Here is a 17,146-nt window from a genome sequence, read left to right as displayed (position 1 = left end):
AGGCACACACCGGACTTTAAAAGGTCCACCAGGTGAGCAAAAACCAAGCCATGGGGACAAAGGACCTGCCTGCAGAGCTTAGAGAGCCCTAGAGAAGTGACAACTGTGACGGAATAGAAGACTATGAACGTCCAGTCATCTGCCTCATCCTCGGAGTAGAGCTGCCAACAGCGAGGCACTCAGTAATGATCACCTGTAACCAGTAGGGGGTGCTGTCGAGCCCCCCAGCACAGTCACGGGTTCAAATAGAGTAATAAAACAGAAACAGAAGACCCCAGCCAAAGGATCACACGTAAAAGACAATCCCAAGCTCCCTCCTTCTCCGTCTGCCCCTCCTGGTCAGCTTCATCCTCTTCCTCCCAGTGCCGACTCCTTCTTTTATTTCAGACCTGTGACGTTTCCAGCGCCAGAGCGTTTTGTGATGGTAGCATATCCGGGTCACACAGAAGACCCCCACAGAGTAGGGGCAGCGTTCTCCTGCAGCTCACCCAAGCACCCCAACAGGCCCGTCCATCGGTTGTCCGTATCGGGAGTTCCACCAGTAGGATGCAGCCCCCCAACCCCTCGGACCCTGGGAAGTAGCCTCTCTTTGCCTTTCTATTAAGGTACCAGCTGGGATGTTTGTCCATCCTGGTCCTTCTATGGCGACTCCTTGCGAGGACCAGGAAGGATCTTTTCCAGCCGAGACGGCAGCCGTCCCTGATAACCCATCCTGACTTTGATGGCATTCAGACGTTCGGTCTCGGAGTCGTCGGGTTTAAAAGATACGCAAAGCTAAATATCATGGCAGAGAGATACATATTTAAAAAACTTCTGATAATCTGTGCCAGTGGAAAGATATATGAGGAATATAAAACAGAAGGTGGGGGGAATGAGACTACAAGACTAAAAGGTCCGGTCCAGTGAGCTGATGTGTGACAGCCGTCATGGGGACATGTGGAGAGGACGTAAAAAACTTCCAATGATGTCCACTTTGGGGGGGTGGAATTACCATCACACCCCAGCAACTAATAAAGGGAAACACGGGGTCTTAATTAAATAAAAAATAAATAATTTCTCAAAAGAACAAACTGCAGTGGAGCACAAAAAGGCAAAATGCTGTGTGGCCTGAAACAGAATCCAGAAAGAGAACTTATAGAGACAAGGGGGAGGTGGCCCCGCCTTCATAGGAACGAGGGGGAGGTGGCCCCGCCTTCATAGGGACGAGGGGGAGGTGGCCCCGCCTTCATAGGGACGAGGGGGAGGTGGCCCCCTTCATAGGGACGAGGGGGAGGTGGCCCCGCCTTCATAGGGACGAGGGGGAGGTGGCCCCGCCTTCATAGGGACGAGGGGGAGGTGGCCCCGCCTTCATAGGGATATGGGGGAGGTGGCCCCGCCTTCATAGGAACAAGGGGAAGGTGGCCCCGCCTTCATAGGAACGAGGGGGAGGTGGTCCCACCTTCATAGCAATGGGGGGAGGTGGCCCCGCCTTCATGGTGATGAGGGGGAGGTGGCCCCACTTTCATAGGGACAAGGGGGAGGTGGCCCCGCCTTCATAGGGACAAGGGGGAGGTGGCCCCGCCTTCATAGCGATGAGGGGCAGGTGGCCCCGCCTTCATGGGGATGAGGGGCAGGTGGCCCCGCCTTAATCGGGATGAGGGGCAGGTGGTCCCGCCTTCATAGCAATGATGGGCAGGTGGCCCCGCCTCTTGGGGCAGCACTTACAAAACACAAGGAACACAACAGGGGCACAAATACAGCTGTCGAAAATTAGGAGTGCCAAGCACTAGAGGGTCCCAAAGTACTTCCAATAAGAGCCACAATGTCATGAAGTTGCTTGGGTTTGAAAGCACAGTTCCAAAAACACTGCCAAAATATGCCATCTAGAACCCCAAAGGGCCAAGACAGAGGTTGATAAAATAAAAGGTGTATTTTCACAAAAAGTTTTGTAAATATATGTAGAACACGCAAGGCAAACTGGAACTCCCTGCAACCCAAGGCACAGTCAAAAATGCACAAAACAAGTTGAAAATCCAGACTTTTACAAAAAAACACAGAAAAAGGCACAAGAACACCGGAGCACATTCACAATTAAACCACCAAGAACTGTGGAAGGCCCTCTGGATTTATAGTGGGGCTCTGAGTGGGCAGTTCCTGGTGGTGAGTGGCAGGTGGCCCCGCCTCTTGGGGCAGCACCCACAAAACACAAGGAACATAACAGAGACACAGAGTCCCAAGCACATAATCCCAAACACTTCCCGTCACGGCCACTAGAGGGGGATGTCACCATTAAACCCTGGCTAGTAACAAATCTTTATAAAATGAAGTCTCTTGGGGAACAACCCAGAAAACACAAAGTGCAGCAAACAAAGGCATGAGGACAGATACATAAAATGGAAGGAATAAAGTAAATCATAAACAAAAGAAACAGTAACAAATACAAATAAAACAAGAATTTGAATGTCAGCCAGGGGACAAACCTGGTTTAAAACATCCATCCATCCATTATCCAACCTGCTATATCCTAACTACAGGGTCACGGGGGTCTGCTGGAGCCAATCCCAGCCAACACAGGGTGCAAGGCAGGAAACAAACCCCGGGCAGGGTGCCAACTCACCACAGGGCACACACACACACACCAAGCACACACTAGGGACAATTTAGAATTGCCAATGCACCTAACCTGCATGTCTTTGGACTGTGGGAGGAAACCCACACAGACATGGGGAGAACATGCAAACTCCACGCAGGGAGGACCAGGGAAGCAAACCGAGTTCTCCTAACTGCGAGGCAGCAGAGCTACCCACTGCGCCACCGTGCTGGCGGTTTAAAACATAACACATGAAAACGTGAAATTTGCCAGGCTGAACAATGCTTAAACCACACGAGTGGTGAGTGGGTGCCAGCAGTCTGTCGCAGGACCCACTTGGAATTGCCCGTTAACCAAGCACACTTATCTTTGGGATTTGGAAGGAAAACAGGAGTACCTGGGAAAGAAAACAAAATCGCTCAGAGGTAGTGGTGGGGTTTGGAGTCAGTGAGGCAGCAAAGCTAACCTTGTGCTACTATTCCACCCAAAAGATGAAACGAAACGGGACAGGGAGAGAGACTTACCTTGTCAGGGGTGTCCTCGTGCACTGCGTGTCCACAGGGGGGCAGCACCTGCATCATAAACTTTCCTGGAACAAAGCAGAAGGACACGTTTGTAAAGCCAAGTTGCTCACTTGACTATTCACACTAAACAGACATTTTAAGCAAGGGGGCCCAAACTTTTGCACACCACTGCATGCATTTACCACGTGAAAGTGTGTTCTAAAGTTAAGGACTTTCCATAAATTAATAAAAAAATATCTTCTCCATACTGATGCTTTAAAATGAAGACTATGGGACACGGAGGAAACACTTAAAGACGTAACAATCACATCCATTTTTCAAGCTAAGACCGTTGTCAAGTATCGATCGCACACGTATTGTAGAGTAGCGTCTACGTGTCATTTTTTGAACAAAATATTGAAAATCACCCACATTATGAGATTCAGCCATTTTAAATGAAGACCACCTGTGCACGACAGCCAAGCGTTTGTCTCCTCCTGTAATAACCTCTCACCCCACCTATGGGGGCGTGGCTTCCTGTCAAAAGACCAAATCACAGTCAGCTTTGAGAGTCATGTGCTTGGTTTTGTTTTGAGGGTACTTCTGCCCCGCCTACTCGTTTCATCGATGTGGAAATTCAGACAAGCGAATGCAAAACGTGTCCTTACCCCAGGAAAAGGAGCACCAGCAAGATACGATAAACTATTGTTTTATGGAAACAATAGAGCTGGAATCTATAACCAAAAAAAAAAAAAAAAAAGTTGGGACAGCATGGAATAATAAAAACTAGACTGGGTGATTTGTAACTGGGTTTGGATTTGTATTCCGACCCAAACAGTCTAAAGACGAGGTACAGTATGTCATGTTTGTCCTAAGCATTGCTTTTTTGGAGATTCAGGTCAGGTTGGGGAGCAGGCACTGGCACAGGGCATCACCGCGCCCACCACATGACAAAACAGCTCAGGACCTTGGCAGGCAGACACGCAGTCCACTGCCACCCTCTATCTGCTGCAGCCAGGTGCTAGCTACATGGGCATCCCCTTGGCCTGGTCCAGCTGATCGGCCTCTCAATAATGGGCAACTGGAACATGCATGGACACCACCTTCAGACCTGACGAGCCCCACAGTGGATTCAGGACGTCTTCAGGTCAGGTCAGGTTTGGCTGGGGAGCAGGCACTGGCACAGCCAATCGCCAAACCCACCACACGACAAAACAGCTCGGGACCCTGGCAGGCAGACACGCAGTCCACTGCCACCCTGTTTCTGCTGCAGCCAGGTGTTACATGGAGATCCCCTTGGCCTGGTCCAGCTGCTCAGCCCCTCAACTATGAGGATCACCCTCGGGTAATCGCACCACATGGCCGCAGTGCCCTAACTGACGCTCCCTCACAATGCAGGTCATGTGCCTCATGTGGGAGCAGCGGATTGGGATTTGGGAGTCCTGTCTTCATCTCAGATCACTGGATGGCGTCCATGTTCCGCAAACCAGTTAGCAAGTCAGGAAGTTCAGTACACGTTTATTTTAAAAGTGATGTTCCAAAAGAGTTGGGCCAGTGGTGGGTTAGGACTAATGAGGATGTGACAAGTTGAAATGACAAGGCGATGTGACACAGGTGACGTCGTGTTCTCATTTACAAGAACCCTATGAACAGGTCGAGTCCTTCAAGACGGGTCAAGGCTCGCCAATTTAACAACAGACACGTCAGCAAATAATCCAACAACGTTCGTGCCCCCCAGAGTCACATCTGTAGGATTCTGGGTATTTCACCCGCAAAGATTGAAGGAATTTGGTCAGATCTCAGTGCGTAAAGGGCAAAGCTGACAACCACTTGTGAATGTGTGTGATCTTCACTCCCTCAGATGTCACGCGTCTGCAATGGCTGTCATGACGTGGACTTGGGAAAACTTTGGAAGCGCTTTGTGAGTCAACGTCATTCACCGCGTATTTCCCGTTTAGCCCAAAAATCACACAAGGAACACCTCAATGGGCTTTAACAGGCAGGCGCAGGGCAAAGCAGAAGCCGCACATCCGCACAGTCCAGGGCGCTGCTGGCCTCGCTGGCCTCGGCTGAGGAGAACAACAGCGCAGCCGAGTTCACTTTGGTGGGCCGACGAGTCAACATTTCAAACGGTGTACCCTGTGCCAAAAAAGGAGAAGGATCACCCAAAGTGTTATCATTTTCAGGCCCAAAAGCCAACGTCTGTCACGGTATTGGGGGGTCGTCATCGGAGGCACCATTAGTGCAGATGGATACGGACACATTTAGGAGCCAGCGACCATCTTTTCCAAGGATGTCCCTGCATTTTCCATATTCTGTGCAGGTATGAGATTGGTGGTCCTGACCTGTGTGGCGCATTGTGAAATATAAAATATGCCAATGAAGACCCCGTACAACTGAAGACTTGCACAACTGATAAATGGGGGAGATTTCTCTCGCTAAACTTAACTGACTTGTGTCTTCAGTGCCCACTTAGAACACTCGAGACGAGGACAGGCCATTCAGCCCAACAAAGCTCGCCAGTCCTGTCCACTTATTTACATCAAGTTGAGTTTTGAAAGACCCTCAAGTCCTCCTGTCCACCACACTACTTGGTCACTTATTCCAAGTGTCTGTTGTTCTTTATGTAAAGAAAAACTTCCTAATGTTTGTGTGAAATTTACTCTTCACAAGTTTCCAACTGTGTCCCCGTGTTCTCGATGAACTCATTTTAAAGCCACCGTCTCGACCCGCTGCACTAATTCCCTTCATCATTTTAAACACCAGTCAGGTCTCCTCCTAGTCACTCTAAAGGCTCAGCTCTTTTAATCTTCATCACTCCTCCCCTGTAGCCCTCAATCAGCCCGGTCGCTCTTCTCTGGACCTTCTCTTGTGCTGTTATGTCCTTATGGAGACCAAAACTACACCCAGGACTCCAGATGAGGCCTCACCAGTGTGTTATAAAGCTTGAGCAGACCCTCCTGTGACTTGTACTCCACACGTCAAGGCGCTATATAACCTGACATCCTGTTAGCCTTCTTCATGGCTTGTCTGCCAGTCGATGGTGTCAAGTCCTCTACGACTCCTAAATTCTTCACAGAAGGTGGACTTTTGATATTCAGAGCTCCCATTTTGACTTCCTACGTGTCATACTTTGCATTTCATTAAATTGTGTTTTCTTCTGTTCAGACTCTAAAGGCTCAGCTCTTCTCATCTTTCCTCATAACTCCTCCCCTGTAGCCCCCCATAGTAAGTCTGGTTGCTCTTCTCTGGACCTTCTCGTGTGCTGTTATGTCCTTTTTGGAGACCCAAACTGCACACAGGACTCCAGATGAGGCCTCACCAGTGTGTTATAAAGGTTGAGCAGAACCTCCTGTGACTTGTGCTCCACACGTCAAGGCGCTATATAACCTGACACTCTGTTAGCTTTCTTAATGTCTTCTGCACACTTATCTGGAAGTCGATAGCTTAGAGTCCACTATGACTCCTAAATCCTTCTCATAAGGTGGACTCTCGATTTTCCAACCGGCCATTGTGTATTTTTACTCCTTGTGTGTAATTCTTTACATTTACTGACATAAACTTTCATCTGCCACCAATCTTCCCAAGCATGTCTGCCATCCAAGTCGGTTTTCAAATTATCTGCTAATCCACCTATCCTGGTATCATCTACAAACTTCACCAGCTTTTCCTTATATTCCTATCTAAATCATTTATAGATATTAAAAACCTGCGGTGGGCTGGCGCCCTGCCCAGGGTTTGTTTCCTGCTTTGTGCCTTGTGCTGGCTGGGATTGGCTCCAGCAGACCCCCGTGACCCTGTAGTTAGGATATAGCGGGTTGGATAATGGATGGATGGATAATAAAAACAGTAGTGGCCCAACACTGCCCTCTGCTGGTCACCACTCTTAACATCGGCCAGTTCTGATGAGGTTCCTCGCACCATCACCCTTCACTTCCTGTGTCTGAGCCAATTCTGCACCCATCTAAAAACATCACCCTGAACTGCCACTTCTTTTAGTTTGATGCCCTCCCTCTCATGTGGCACCTCATCAAATGCTCTCTAAAAATCCACATCAATAATCTCATCTGCTCCACTCTGGTCGTATCTTTTTGTTGCCTCCTCATAGAATTCCAGCCTGTTAGTAAAACACGACCTCCCTCTTCTGACCCCACATTGACTGTCCTGTCCTTGCCATGTGTTGCTCCATCTTCTCCTTAATAATTCCTTCCATTCATTTTCCTGTGATTCATGTTAAGCTTACTGGCCTCTATTTGCTCTGATCTTCCCTGTCACCCTTTTTATTTAATGGGATGATATTTGCCATTTTCAAGTCCAGTGGAATCTCGCCAGTACGCAGTGACTTCCTACAGATATGCGTCAGGGGTTTATATCTGAACTCGCTAGCCACCACCTTAAGAACTCGAGGGTAAATATTATCTGGTCCTGGTGATTTGTTGGTTTGATTTCAGCTTAGTAAGTAGAAATGTTGCACTGACACAGCGGGAGACGCTCGGCATTCCCAAGTGCTCGGCGGTGAGTTGCAGTCATGAGACTTGACATGAGTGTATTAAAAAAAAATGACATTCAGAAGGAAGGCCGTCAAAGAATGTGTAGCCTTAACGTTTCCAAGTGAGCACAGGGTGAAGACGAAACACAAATCGCTCCTTTGTTGTTTTTGTTAGTATTTTTTTAATTCTGTGCCAACTTTTCTGGAATTGGGGTTTTACAAGGGGCACCATAAGTCAGCAGTCCATGGTGCAGTACACTGAAAACACAAACCTGTACTCACCCTGCATTTGACCGATGGTGAGATCTCGGTCCAGACGGTCAATACCTGCAACAGGGACAGATAAGGAAGGCACAAGTAAGTCACTGCACAGTCAAATGCCAGGAGTGCCCGGGCACAGTCAACCTTTAGCATATACAGTGCCATTAACAGCCAGTAAGTGAGGGATTAAGATTTGAAGAAGATGGAACATAAACCTTGAAGATGAGGCAAAGCCGAACCAATTATTATTCATGATTCCTGCAGACTTCCATATATGGGTTTAAGTGCCACTGTAGAATGAGGTTTCAGGCACCATTTTGTCAATCTTATATGCAATGCACATGTCTCTGTTACATGCCGTTTGGAATGGGATTTGTTTGTGATGAGCCATCTATTGGAATGAAAAATGCAATGCATGTGTCTCTGTTATTTGGCACTTGGTATGGGATTCATAAGTGAAGCATTAATTTTTGTGATGCACCTTCTATTGGAATGACACATGCAATGGATATGTCTCTGTTATACGCCATTTGGTATGGGATTCATAAAAACAATGTTAATGTTTGTGATGAACCATCTGTTGGAATGACAAATGCAATGCATTTTATTACTACAAATGTTTGTGATGTGCCATTTGTTGGAATGAAAAATGCAATGCATACAGTATGTCTCTGTTATGCCACTTGGTATAGGATTTGTAGAAAAAGTATTAATGTTTGTGATGCACCTTCTGTTGGAATGACAAATGCAATGAATTTATTACTACAAATGTTTGTGATGTGCCATCTGTTAGAATGAAAAACAAGGCATATGTTTATGTTATGTGCCATTCGGTATGGGATTTGAAAAAGAAGTATTAATGTTTGGGATGCACCATCTGTTGGAATAACAGAGACATGTTCACTTTTACAAGGTGTATTATTATTATTATTATTATGTTTTTGTTTTGATGCGATGCCATTTTGTTTTACTGTAGACACCACTGTTTTGTAATCCCATTGTCATGATGCGTTGCATGGTTTCTGGAGGTCACACCATGTGACATGACTGGTGCAATGTTTTAAAAAATGTCCCTGCATGCTTGATGGCATCCAAGAGAGTGGACAAGGGCAAAAAAATCTGTGTGTGATTTTATTGTGCTTTTTTGGTTCAAGAATGCCAGCGATCCTCCTTTCAACTACAGGTGTCATGTCTTGGTTACAGACGTTCTGGTTTTCGATTTTTCTACATTGGTGCCTATTGTCTCATCCTTTAACTTTGACTACCCGGTCTATCAATGCTGGCAGTACAAAATCAAAACAATGGCAGCCCGATGATCCTTCACGGCCAGATCACGTGCACAATTCCTTTTTGGTCCACGTTGTTACGATGGCCAACATAACCAGTCAATGCTGTGCGGATTTGCTTTGAAGTTCACGACGGTCAATCATAGAATAGCGGCGAGGAAAGCCGTCAGCCTCCTCTTTTTATAATTCACATTACAGAAGATGAAAAGGCTTCTCTGTGAAACTGACCATCTAGAGTGGCTGCCCGATCTCCTGGAGTGGCCATTCATCTGCTTCTACTAACTGCAGGAGCACAGCAGGTGTCTTTGAATACGCTCTTATTTGTCACACTGTCTGATTTTGTGGCATCGAGCTGCATGTTGATTGGACAAGCAAGTAAGAATTTCACCGTCCTATCAGTTGCGTCGTTGGAGGGCTTTAGCTCTTGATCTGAAACGTCCCACCGCTGATCATTCATAAGCTTCCCACCTACCCATTTAATGAGGTTTGGCTTGTAGAGCCCAGCTTTTGTCCTTCCAGTTTAGTGTTCTGGCAAAGCTCGGCCACTGTACCAAAACTCCCTAACCCTAACCCCGCCGAGAAGTGACGGCTTTATCAGAGACCCTAATAAGTCCTGTCACCACAACTCCTACGATTATTGGATAAAATTACCTGCTAGGAGTAAAAGCTTTGGCACGTTGCAGCTCAAAAAGAGGTTGGAAATGCCCCGGAACCAGCCGTCCCAATACTTCTCAGCCTTGGACAGGTCGATCCTCCAGCTGTAGACGCTCAGCCTCTTTGGCTGTCAAGAAGTAGAAAAAAAATGATTTGTGAGTCAAATACTTTCTAACATTAAAAATGATAAAATACGACTCTACAACAAAGCATAAGGGGGCAGGTAGGCAGTGGTCAGCTGAGTTTAACTTTAAATGTGGGGTCCAGTAGCCATTGTTGGGACTGTGATCCAGTGTCCTTAACGTGGAGGGACGTCGGCCTCAGACAGAAGAGCCCAGTGCCTGAGGTGTGTGATTATCAGCCTGTTTTGTGCTCCAGCTTGCCACTAGGAGGCAGTGCTCTTTGCTACAGTTGCATTCTTGGTGCCATTATCACTAGAATTACCAAAGTTTACGAGAAAACTTGTAAATCCGGCCCACCTTAAATCCACTCGCACCTCTCCATTCAGCGTCTTTTGTCTTGTAAATGTGTCGATAATCCCAAGCAGCCTGCTATACCAGCCCCCCACCACCGGAAAAACTGCAAAAAAACTTGGGCTAAAAAATATATATCGTTATTCGGAATCCATGCATTTCACGTGTGTTCCGTGTCCACAAAGATCTGTGTAAGTGTAGGATGGCAGAAATGTTGAACACATACCTAAAAGAGAAACTTTTCCATGTTTTAGTACTAATGACAAAATGTAGACAGGAAGTGTATAATTTCTCATTAGCTTTGGTAATTCTAGAGTTTTTTTTTTCTTCCGTTTTGGGTTACGACTGAGTGGGATTGATAAGCAGCAGGAGCTTTTCTGGCTTGCAGACCTGCAGTCTCCACAGCAGAGGGCGCCATCACTGCAGTGTGCTGTAATCTCGTGGCTCAAGGCCGTACATTTTCACTTTTCCTTCAAATCACAAGGATCCTTGTGGTATAGCCGGTCCGTGGCTTCCAATAAATCCGTATAGCCGTGCCGTTCTCAGTGGGCGCGATTGCACGACCGCGGGGAGTTAATGAGGTGGTTGGAGCGAGTCGCACCTGCACATGTGGGTGCGGTCGTTCTTCGTTGCCTCATTGGCTTGGTGTGTGATTAAGGCGCTGCGCCCACGGAGGTGCGTTGGGATGTGTGTATATATACAGGTGCCGGTCATAAAATTAGAATATCGTGACAAAGTTGATTCCATTCAAAAAGTGAAACTTGTATATTATAATCATTCATTACACACAGACTGATGTATTTCAAATGTTTATTTCTTTTAATTTTGATGATTATAACTGACAACTAATGAAAGTCCCAAATTCAGTATCTCAGAAAATTCGAATATTGTGAGAAGGTTCAATATTGAAGACACCTGGTGCCACACTCACTCTAATCAGCTAATGAACTCAAAGCCTTTAAAAGGTCTCTCAGTCGAGTTCTGTAGGCTACACAATCATAGGGAAGACTTCTGACCTGACAGTTGTCCAAAAGACGACCATTGACACCTGGCACAAGGAGGGCAAGACACAAAAGGTCATTGCTAAAGAGGCTGGCTGTTCACAGAGCTCTGTGTCCAAGCACATTAATAGAGAGGCGAAGGGAAGGACAAGATGTGGTAGAAAAAAGTGTACAAGCAATAGGGATAACCGCTTGTACCCTGGAGAGGATTGTGAAACAAAACTGTGGAGGAGATTCACAAAGAGTGGACTGCAGCTGGAGTCAGTGCTTCAAGAACCTCCAGGCACAGACGTATGCAAGACATGGGCTTCAGCTGTCACATTCCTCGTGTCAAGCCACACTTGAACAAGAGACAGCGTCAGAAGCGTCTCGACTGGACTGTTGCTGAGTGCTCCAAAGTTATGTTCTCTGATGAAAGTCAATTTTGCATTTCCTTTGGAAATCAAGGTCCCAGAGTCTGGAGGAAGAGAGGAGAGGCACAGAATCCACGTTGCTTGAGGTCCAGTGTAAAGTTTCCACAGTCAGTGATGGTTTGGGGTGCCATGTCATCTGCTGGTGTTGGTCCATTGTGTTTTCTGAGGTCCAAGGTCAACGCAGCCGTCTACCAGGAAGTTTTAGAGCACTTCATGCTTCCTGCTGCTGACGAACTTTATGGGGATGCAGATTTCATTTTCCAACAGGACCTGGCACCTGCACACAGTGCCAAAGCTACCAGTACCTGGTTTAAGGACCATGGTATCCCTGTTCTTGATTGGCCAGCAAACTCGCCTGACCTTAACCCCATAGAAAATCTATTGTGAAGAGGAAGATACAATTCAGAAGAGCTGAAGGCCACTATCAGAGCAACATGGGCTCTCATAACACCTGAGCAGTGCCACCGACTGATGGACTCCATGCCACGTGGCATTGCTGCAGTAATCCAGGCCAAATGAGCCCCAACTAAATATTGAGTGCTCTTACTTTTCATGTTCATAACTTTCAGTTGGCCAACATTTCTAAAAATCCTTTCTTTACATTGGTCTTCATTGATATTCTAATTTTCCGAGATACTGAATTTGGGACTTTCATTAGTTGTCAGTTATAATCATCAAAATTAAAAGAAATAAACATTTGAAATACATCAGTCTGTGTGTAATGAATGAATCTAATATACAAGTTTCACTTTTTGAATGGAATTACTGAAATAAATCAACTTTGTCATGATATTCTAATTTTATAACTGGCACCTGTATACTGGGTCAACATTAGAGAAAGGGGTTGGAGATAAATGGAAGGATCGAGGAAAAGAGAAAACGTGAGGTTAAAGGACGGCAAACAGCAGGCATGAAGTTATGATCTGGCCACCTGGAAAGTGGAGACACCACGAGCTGGGGCCCTGCCAAGGAGCGTTAGGCTGATGCGCATCAGGGGCTAGTCTGCCCCACTGAAATTTCGATTGAGTGGGGTGAGCAGGGCCGGTGTCCTCCCGAGGGATCCGAGGAGTGACTACGGGTGTGCCAAGGGTGAAGGGAGGAGAGCCGACCTCAAACGATCTGGCAGTGACGTCCAGAAGGAGGCCAAGATGGAGGTTGGATGAAGGAGCTCGTGGCTGTTGGGTCTCCGCCGGCTGAGGGAGCAATGGGTGAGCCGGGGAGAGAGTGACGGAGGTGGGTCGGAGAATAATGAGAGAGAGAGAGACGGCATTTTAACCTCGGATTTTAAAGGATTTATTTCTTTGATTTGTATCCCCACTGGACACTGGTTTTAAGGAATATTTATTGGAACTGATGCACTGCACTTTTTTTTGTTTTGATTATTGTTTTAATAAAAGCACTTTAGCACTTTTTGGATATATCCCTTGGCTTCATGTGAGATTTGTCCTCATTTGTCAGCTCATCTCGGTGACATTACCAGCGGTGTTGGGTTCAAGGGCTCCCATAAAGACGGATGGGAGCGTGGAGCGGACCCACATCGTCACAATCCTCACCTCTGTTCTTGTATTGTCTCCCTTGCTGGTGACGTAGTTGAGGTCATAAAACTCCTCATGCCCTTCTGCCACCACGTCGTTCACAGGATTTGGCTGCTCGGAGGGCACAGCGTCTACACTCTCACTCCTGTAGGGTGAAGCACATGTAGGTCACGTCACACTCATTGTAGCGTCTCACCGTTTAGAAGCTCGGGGTCCGCTCTTAAATGCGAAAACTTATATGCATGGATGGTTGGCCAGACTCAATAAAAGAAATAAGCAGACCGTTGCTTTCGTCCATTTGCTGCTGGGATAGGCTCCAGGATAGGGACATGAATGGATGGATCAGTTTGGAGGAAAAAATTCAATGAGTACATAAAGTGGATTCAGAAAGTATTGAGACCCCCTTCCCTTTCCGCACACTTTAGATGTAATTTGAAATGGACAAATCTGCCCATCACACTCAATTACACATAATGGCAAAGTTGAACAAACAAATGAGAAACAACACGAGAAGAAAAGCTTGAGTGAGCAACATGTAAAATGATCATAAATCTAATAATAAGAGAATACACCGATCAGCGACAACATTCAAACCACTGCCGGGTGAAGTGAATCACACGGATCACTTCATTCCAATGGCCCACCCATCACGAGGCGGCACATTTTAGACAGCAGGTGAACACTGCATTTCTATAAGACGCAGGACAAATGGGCAGACGTGAGGATCTGAGCGACTTTGACAAGAGCCAAACTGTGACGTCAGAGCATCTCCAGTACCCTAACTCTGACAAGTCTTGTGGGGTTTTTCCCAGTCCACAGTGGTTAGTACCTACCAAAAGTGGTCCAATAAAGGACAATCGGTCATTGATGCCCGCTTGGTCTGATCCCATTGGAGAGCTACTGGAGCACAAATTGCTGAAAAACTTAAATGATGGTCATGAGAGAAAAGTGTCAGAACACACAGTGCATCACAACTTGCTGCGTAGCCCACAGGCGGCTCAGGGTGCCCATGCTGAGCCCTGTCCACCACTCAAAGCACCAGCATCAGGACTGGACCGTGGAGCAATGGAACAAAGTGACCAGGGGCCTCATGTATAAACGACGCACAAAAATGTTGAGTAGGAACGTCTCCGCGTTCAAATTGCGTTGTATAAAACCTAAACTTGGCGTAAAGCTACGCACATTTCCAAGGTACCTTATACCCTGGCGTACGCAAGTTCTCCCCTCGGTTTTGTAGACTGGTGGCACCCAGCGTCAAAGCAGTGCTACTGTTCCTGTGTGGTTTATATTTCTTTTTCAGATCCACATTCACTGACGCGGCTTTATAAATACACTGAAATTAACCGCATACTGTTTATTAGTTTAAGCTATCTGATTGTAATTAACCTGTAACAATATAACGGTCCACAGAATGGCCAAACTATTCTAAATACCATAACTGCTTTAGCGTTGTTTCTCTCAATGCACCTTCTTCTTCTTTCAGCTGCTCCTGTTAGGAGTTGCCACAGCGGATCATCTTTTTCCATATTACTCTCACTGCACCACTCGGAGCAGCTGATCGGAAAGAGAATTATCGGGATACAGCATCAAACACACGCTGCCTCAGCCACACTGTCTATTTGAACTGCTTCTCACACGGCAAACGCTTCACAACCTTTACTGTACGGACCTCGCGGTTCAGAAAGAGTTTCATCCCAAGAGCTCTAAACGCACTCAGTCAGTCCATCAAGTGCTCCTTGTAGACCTGTCTGTACTTATAAATACAATCACCTCACTGTTAACTGGCATTACTGTTACATTATTGCACAACCTGAGCCACTTCATAAAGCGCGCATTTACAGTACATATGATGACGATATCATTTTTAAGTTGAAATGCATCAAAATATGTTTATTATATTATACAGATAAAACTTTAACTTCATTTATCCATCCATCCATTATCCAACTCGTCATATCCTATCTAAATAATTTATATTGTTAATAATTAAAGGACGCGGTGACGCTACACTAGCAAGGATCTGGCGCTCCGCTCACATCTGCCGATCTGGCGTTCCTGCCTTGCACTGTATGCTTCACTGGGACTGACGTGAAGGATAGAATAATTAAACACGTACTATGAAGATATTTCAATGTTCCTTAAACGTTTTGAAGAATCGGCGCTAAGCTTACAGATGGCTTAACTTCTATTACAGAGCTGATTGTGTGACGATCGGTTACTTGGGGAAAGAAAAGGAAGGACAGGAATTGGAGGTGAGTACGTTTGAAAGAGACAGTACTGCTGCTGTAAATTATTTCATCGAAGGTTGCGCACAATCACTGCGCCACCGTGTTCCTATGTTTAATAACGTGCTTTAACTCCTATCATCATGAAAATGATATCACGTATACATCTCAGTATTTTAGTTATTCAGAGAGCTGTAATATCACGAATGTAATGGATTCTGTGTCCAGTTGGAGAAAGAGAGCCGGTTTAAGAAGCAAGTAGTGATTCACACACATAGGCACATAGAAGATCAAATACAAAACAAAGCATTTAACGTGCTACTTAAGTTACGATGTGATTTGAGAAACTAGTAAATTAAACGATTTTAAGATGAAGTTTATGATGTTCTACTTTAATGACAAATTAAACTACGTGATTAAAGTGGAAATGTTGAGATTAAAGTTCACATTTCGTGCTTTTTCCCCACTGTGTGCCTATATTTTTTTTCTCTGTACCCTAATAAGCTTTCATATGACACTCAGACAGTGGGCTACAACTCCCTTTTCATGGCGACTTTGATATGTGACTTCTTTTTAATTTCAAGCACTGTGTGACTTTGTGAATTTGAGCTTTCGAGTTTCTCCGACACGCTATGTCACTCGATCAACTTCCAATTAGGACCAGGTGGTCAAGCACCTGGAACACTTCCGGGTGGGTTATAAAAAGGGCCAGCCAGGCCATGGAGCCCTGCAGGTGGTTGGGGAATCACCATCAGCCATGGAGGCTGCCACCAAGTGTCCCGGTGGAGGTACTGGAGTGCCCATGGTGGCTCCCCTGGAACATATATATATATATATATATATATATATATATATATATATATATATATATATATATAAGGCACTATATTATAGATAGCTAGATAGATAGATAGATAGATAGATAGATAGATAGATAGATAGATAGATAGATAGATAGACAGAGTGAAAGGCACTATATAATAGATAGATAGATAGATAGATAGATAGATAGATAGATAGATAGATAGATAGATAGATAGATAGATAGATAGATAGATAGCTAGACAGAGTGATAGATAGACAGACAGACAGACAGACAGACAGACAGACAGACAGACAGGACAGACAGAGTCACAGCCAGCTGGGGGCCATACCCAGCTGGGATGCCTTGAAGGACCGGGAGGTGGCGCGTACGTCCTCCGGGCCACGAGGGGGCAACCGCCCTGGATCAGAGGAGGACCACGGGAGAAGAGCAAGGAGGCTCAAGTCCATAATTGTGGAAGCGGTGACCTTGAGCTTTAAAATAAATGATGGCGCCATTCCATCACCAGGCACGTGCAGTACAGTGAACTTGTCTCCTGTCCCTTTCGCAATTTTTAAATCGGGCAGATGATCCTACAACTGGAGTACAAATTGCCCACTGTGATTCCTCATAATGGCCGCTTAACTATCCGTGAAGTGGCTGAAGAAGAACACATCACTGAACGCTTGTGTCACACCGATAAAACTGCAGATGCATCGTGCAGCTGACAGATCAACAAAAAGCGAACCGTGTGACAGTTAGTCAGGGGTGTAGCACAGAACTCTAGGCCCTACACATAAGCAGTTTCTGTGGGCCCGTTGTCTTGTCTCATGCCAGGCTTTGAACCCCTTCCCCGCACCTAGTGGGCCCTGGGTAATCATTACCACCCCCCCCCCACTATGATACCCATGATTACACACCCTAACTGACTTTAC

General features: G+C 46.0%; 1 protein-coding gene across 1 annotated transcript in view; it reads right to left on the bottom strand.

Moving 5' to 3' along the window:
* LOC120528541 (protein phosphatase methylesterase 1-like) overlaps positions 1-17,146 on the bottom strand; it is a 62,596-nt gene that overhangs the window by 7,779 nt on the left and 37,671 nt on the right. The window contains exons 7-10 of the mRNA XM_039752722.1: positions 13,203-13,329; positions 9,760-9,889; positions 7,844-7,888; positions 3,094-3,158 (exon numbers count right to left, since the gene is read on the bottom strand). Of these exons, the coding sequence (XP_039608656.1) occupies positions 3,094-3,158; positions 7,844-7,888; positions 9,760-9,889; positions 13,203-13,329 (367 nt within the window). The remainder of the gene's footprint in view (positions 1-3,093; positions 3,159-7,843; positions 7,889-9,759; positions 9,890-13,202; positions 13,330-17,146) is intronic.

This window comes from Polypterus senegalus, chromosome 4, assembly GCF_016835505.1.
Source record: "Polypterus senegalus isolate Bchr_013 chromosome 4, ASM1683550v1, whole genome shotgun sequence".
In the NCBI taxonomy this organism is placed as follows: domain Eukaryota; kingdom Metazoa; phylum Chordata; class Cladistia; order Polypteriformes; family Polypteridae; genus Polypterus; species Polypterus senegalus.
This window is presented reverse-complemented; position numbering and strand designations above follow the sequence as displayed.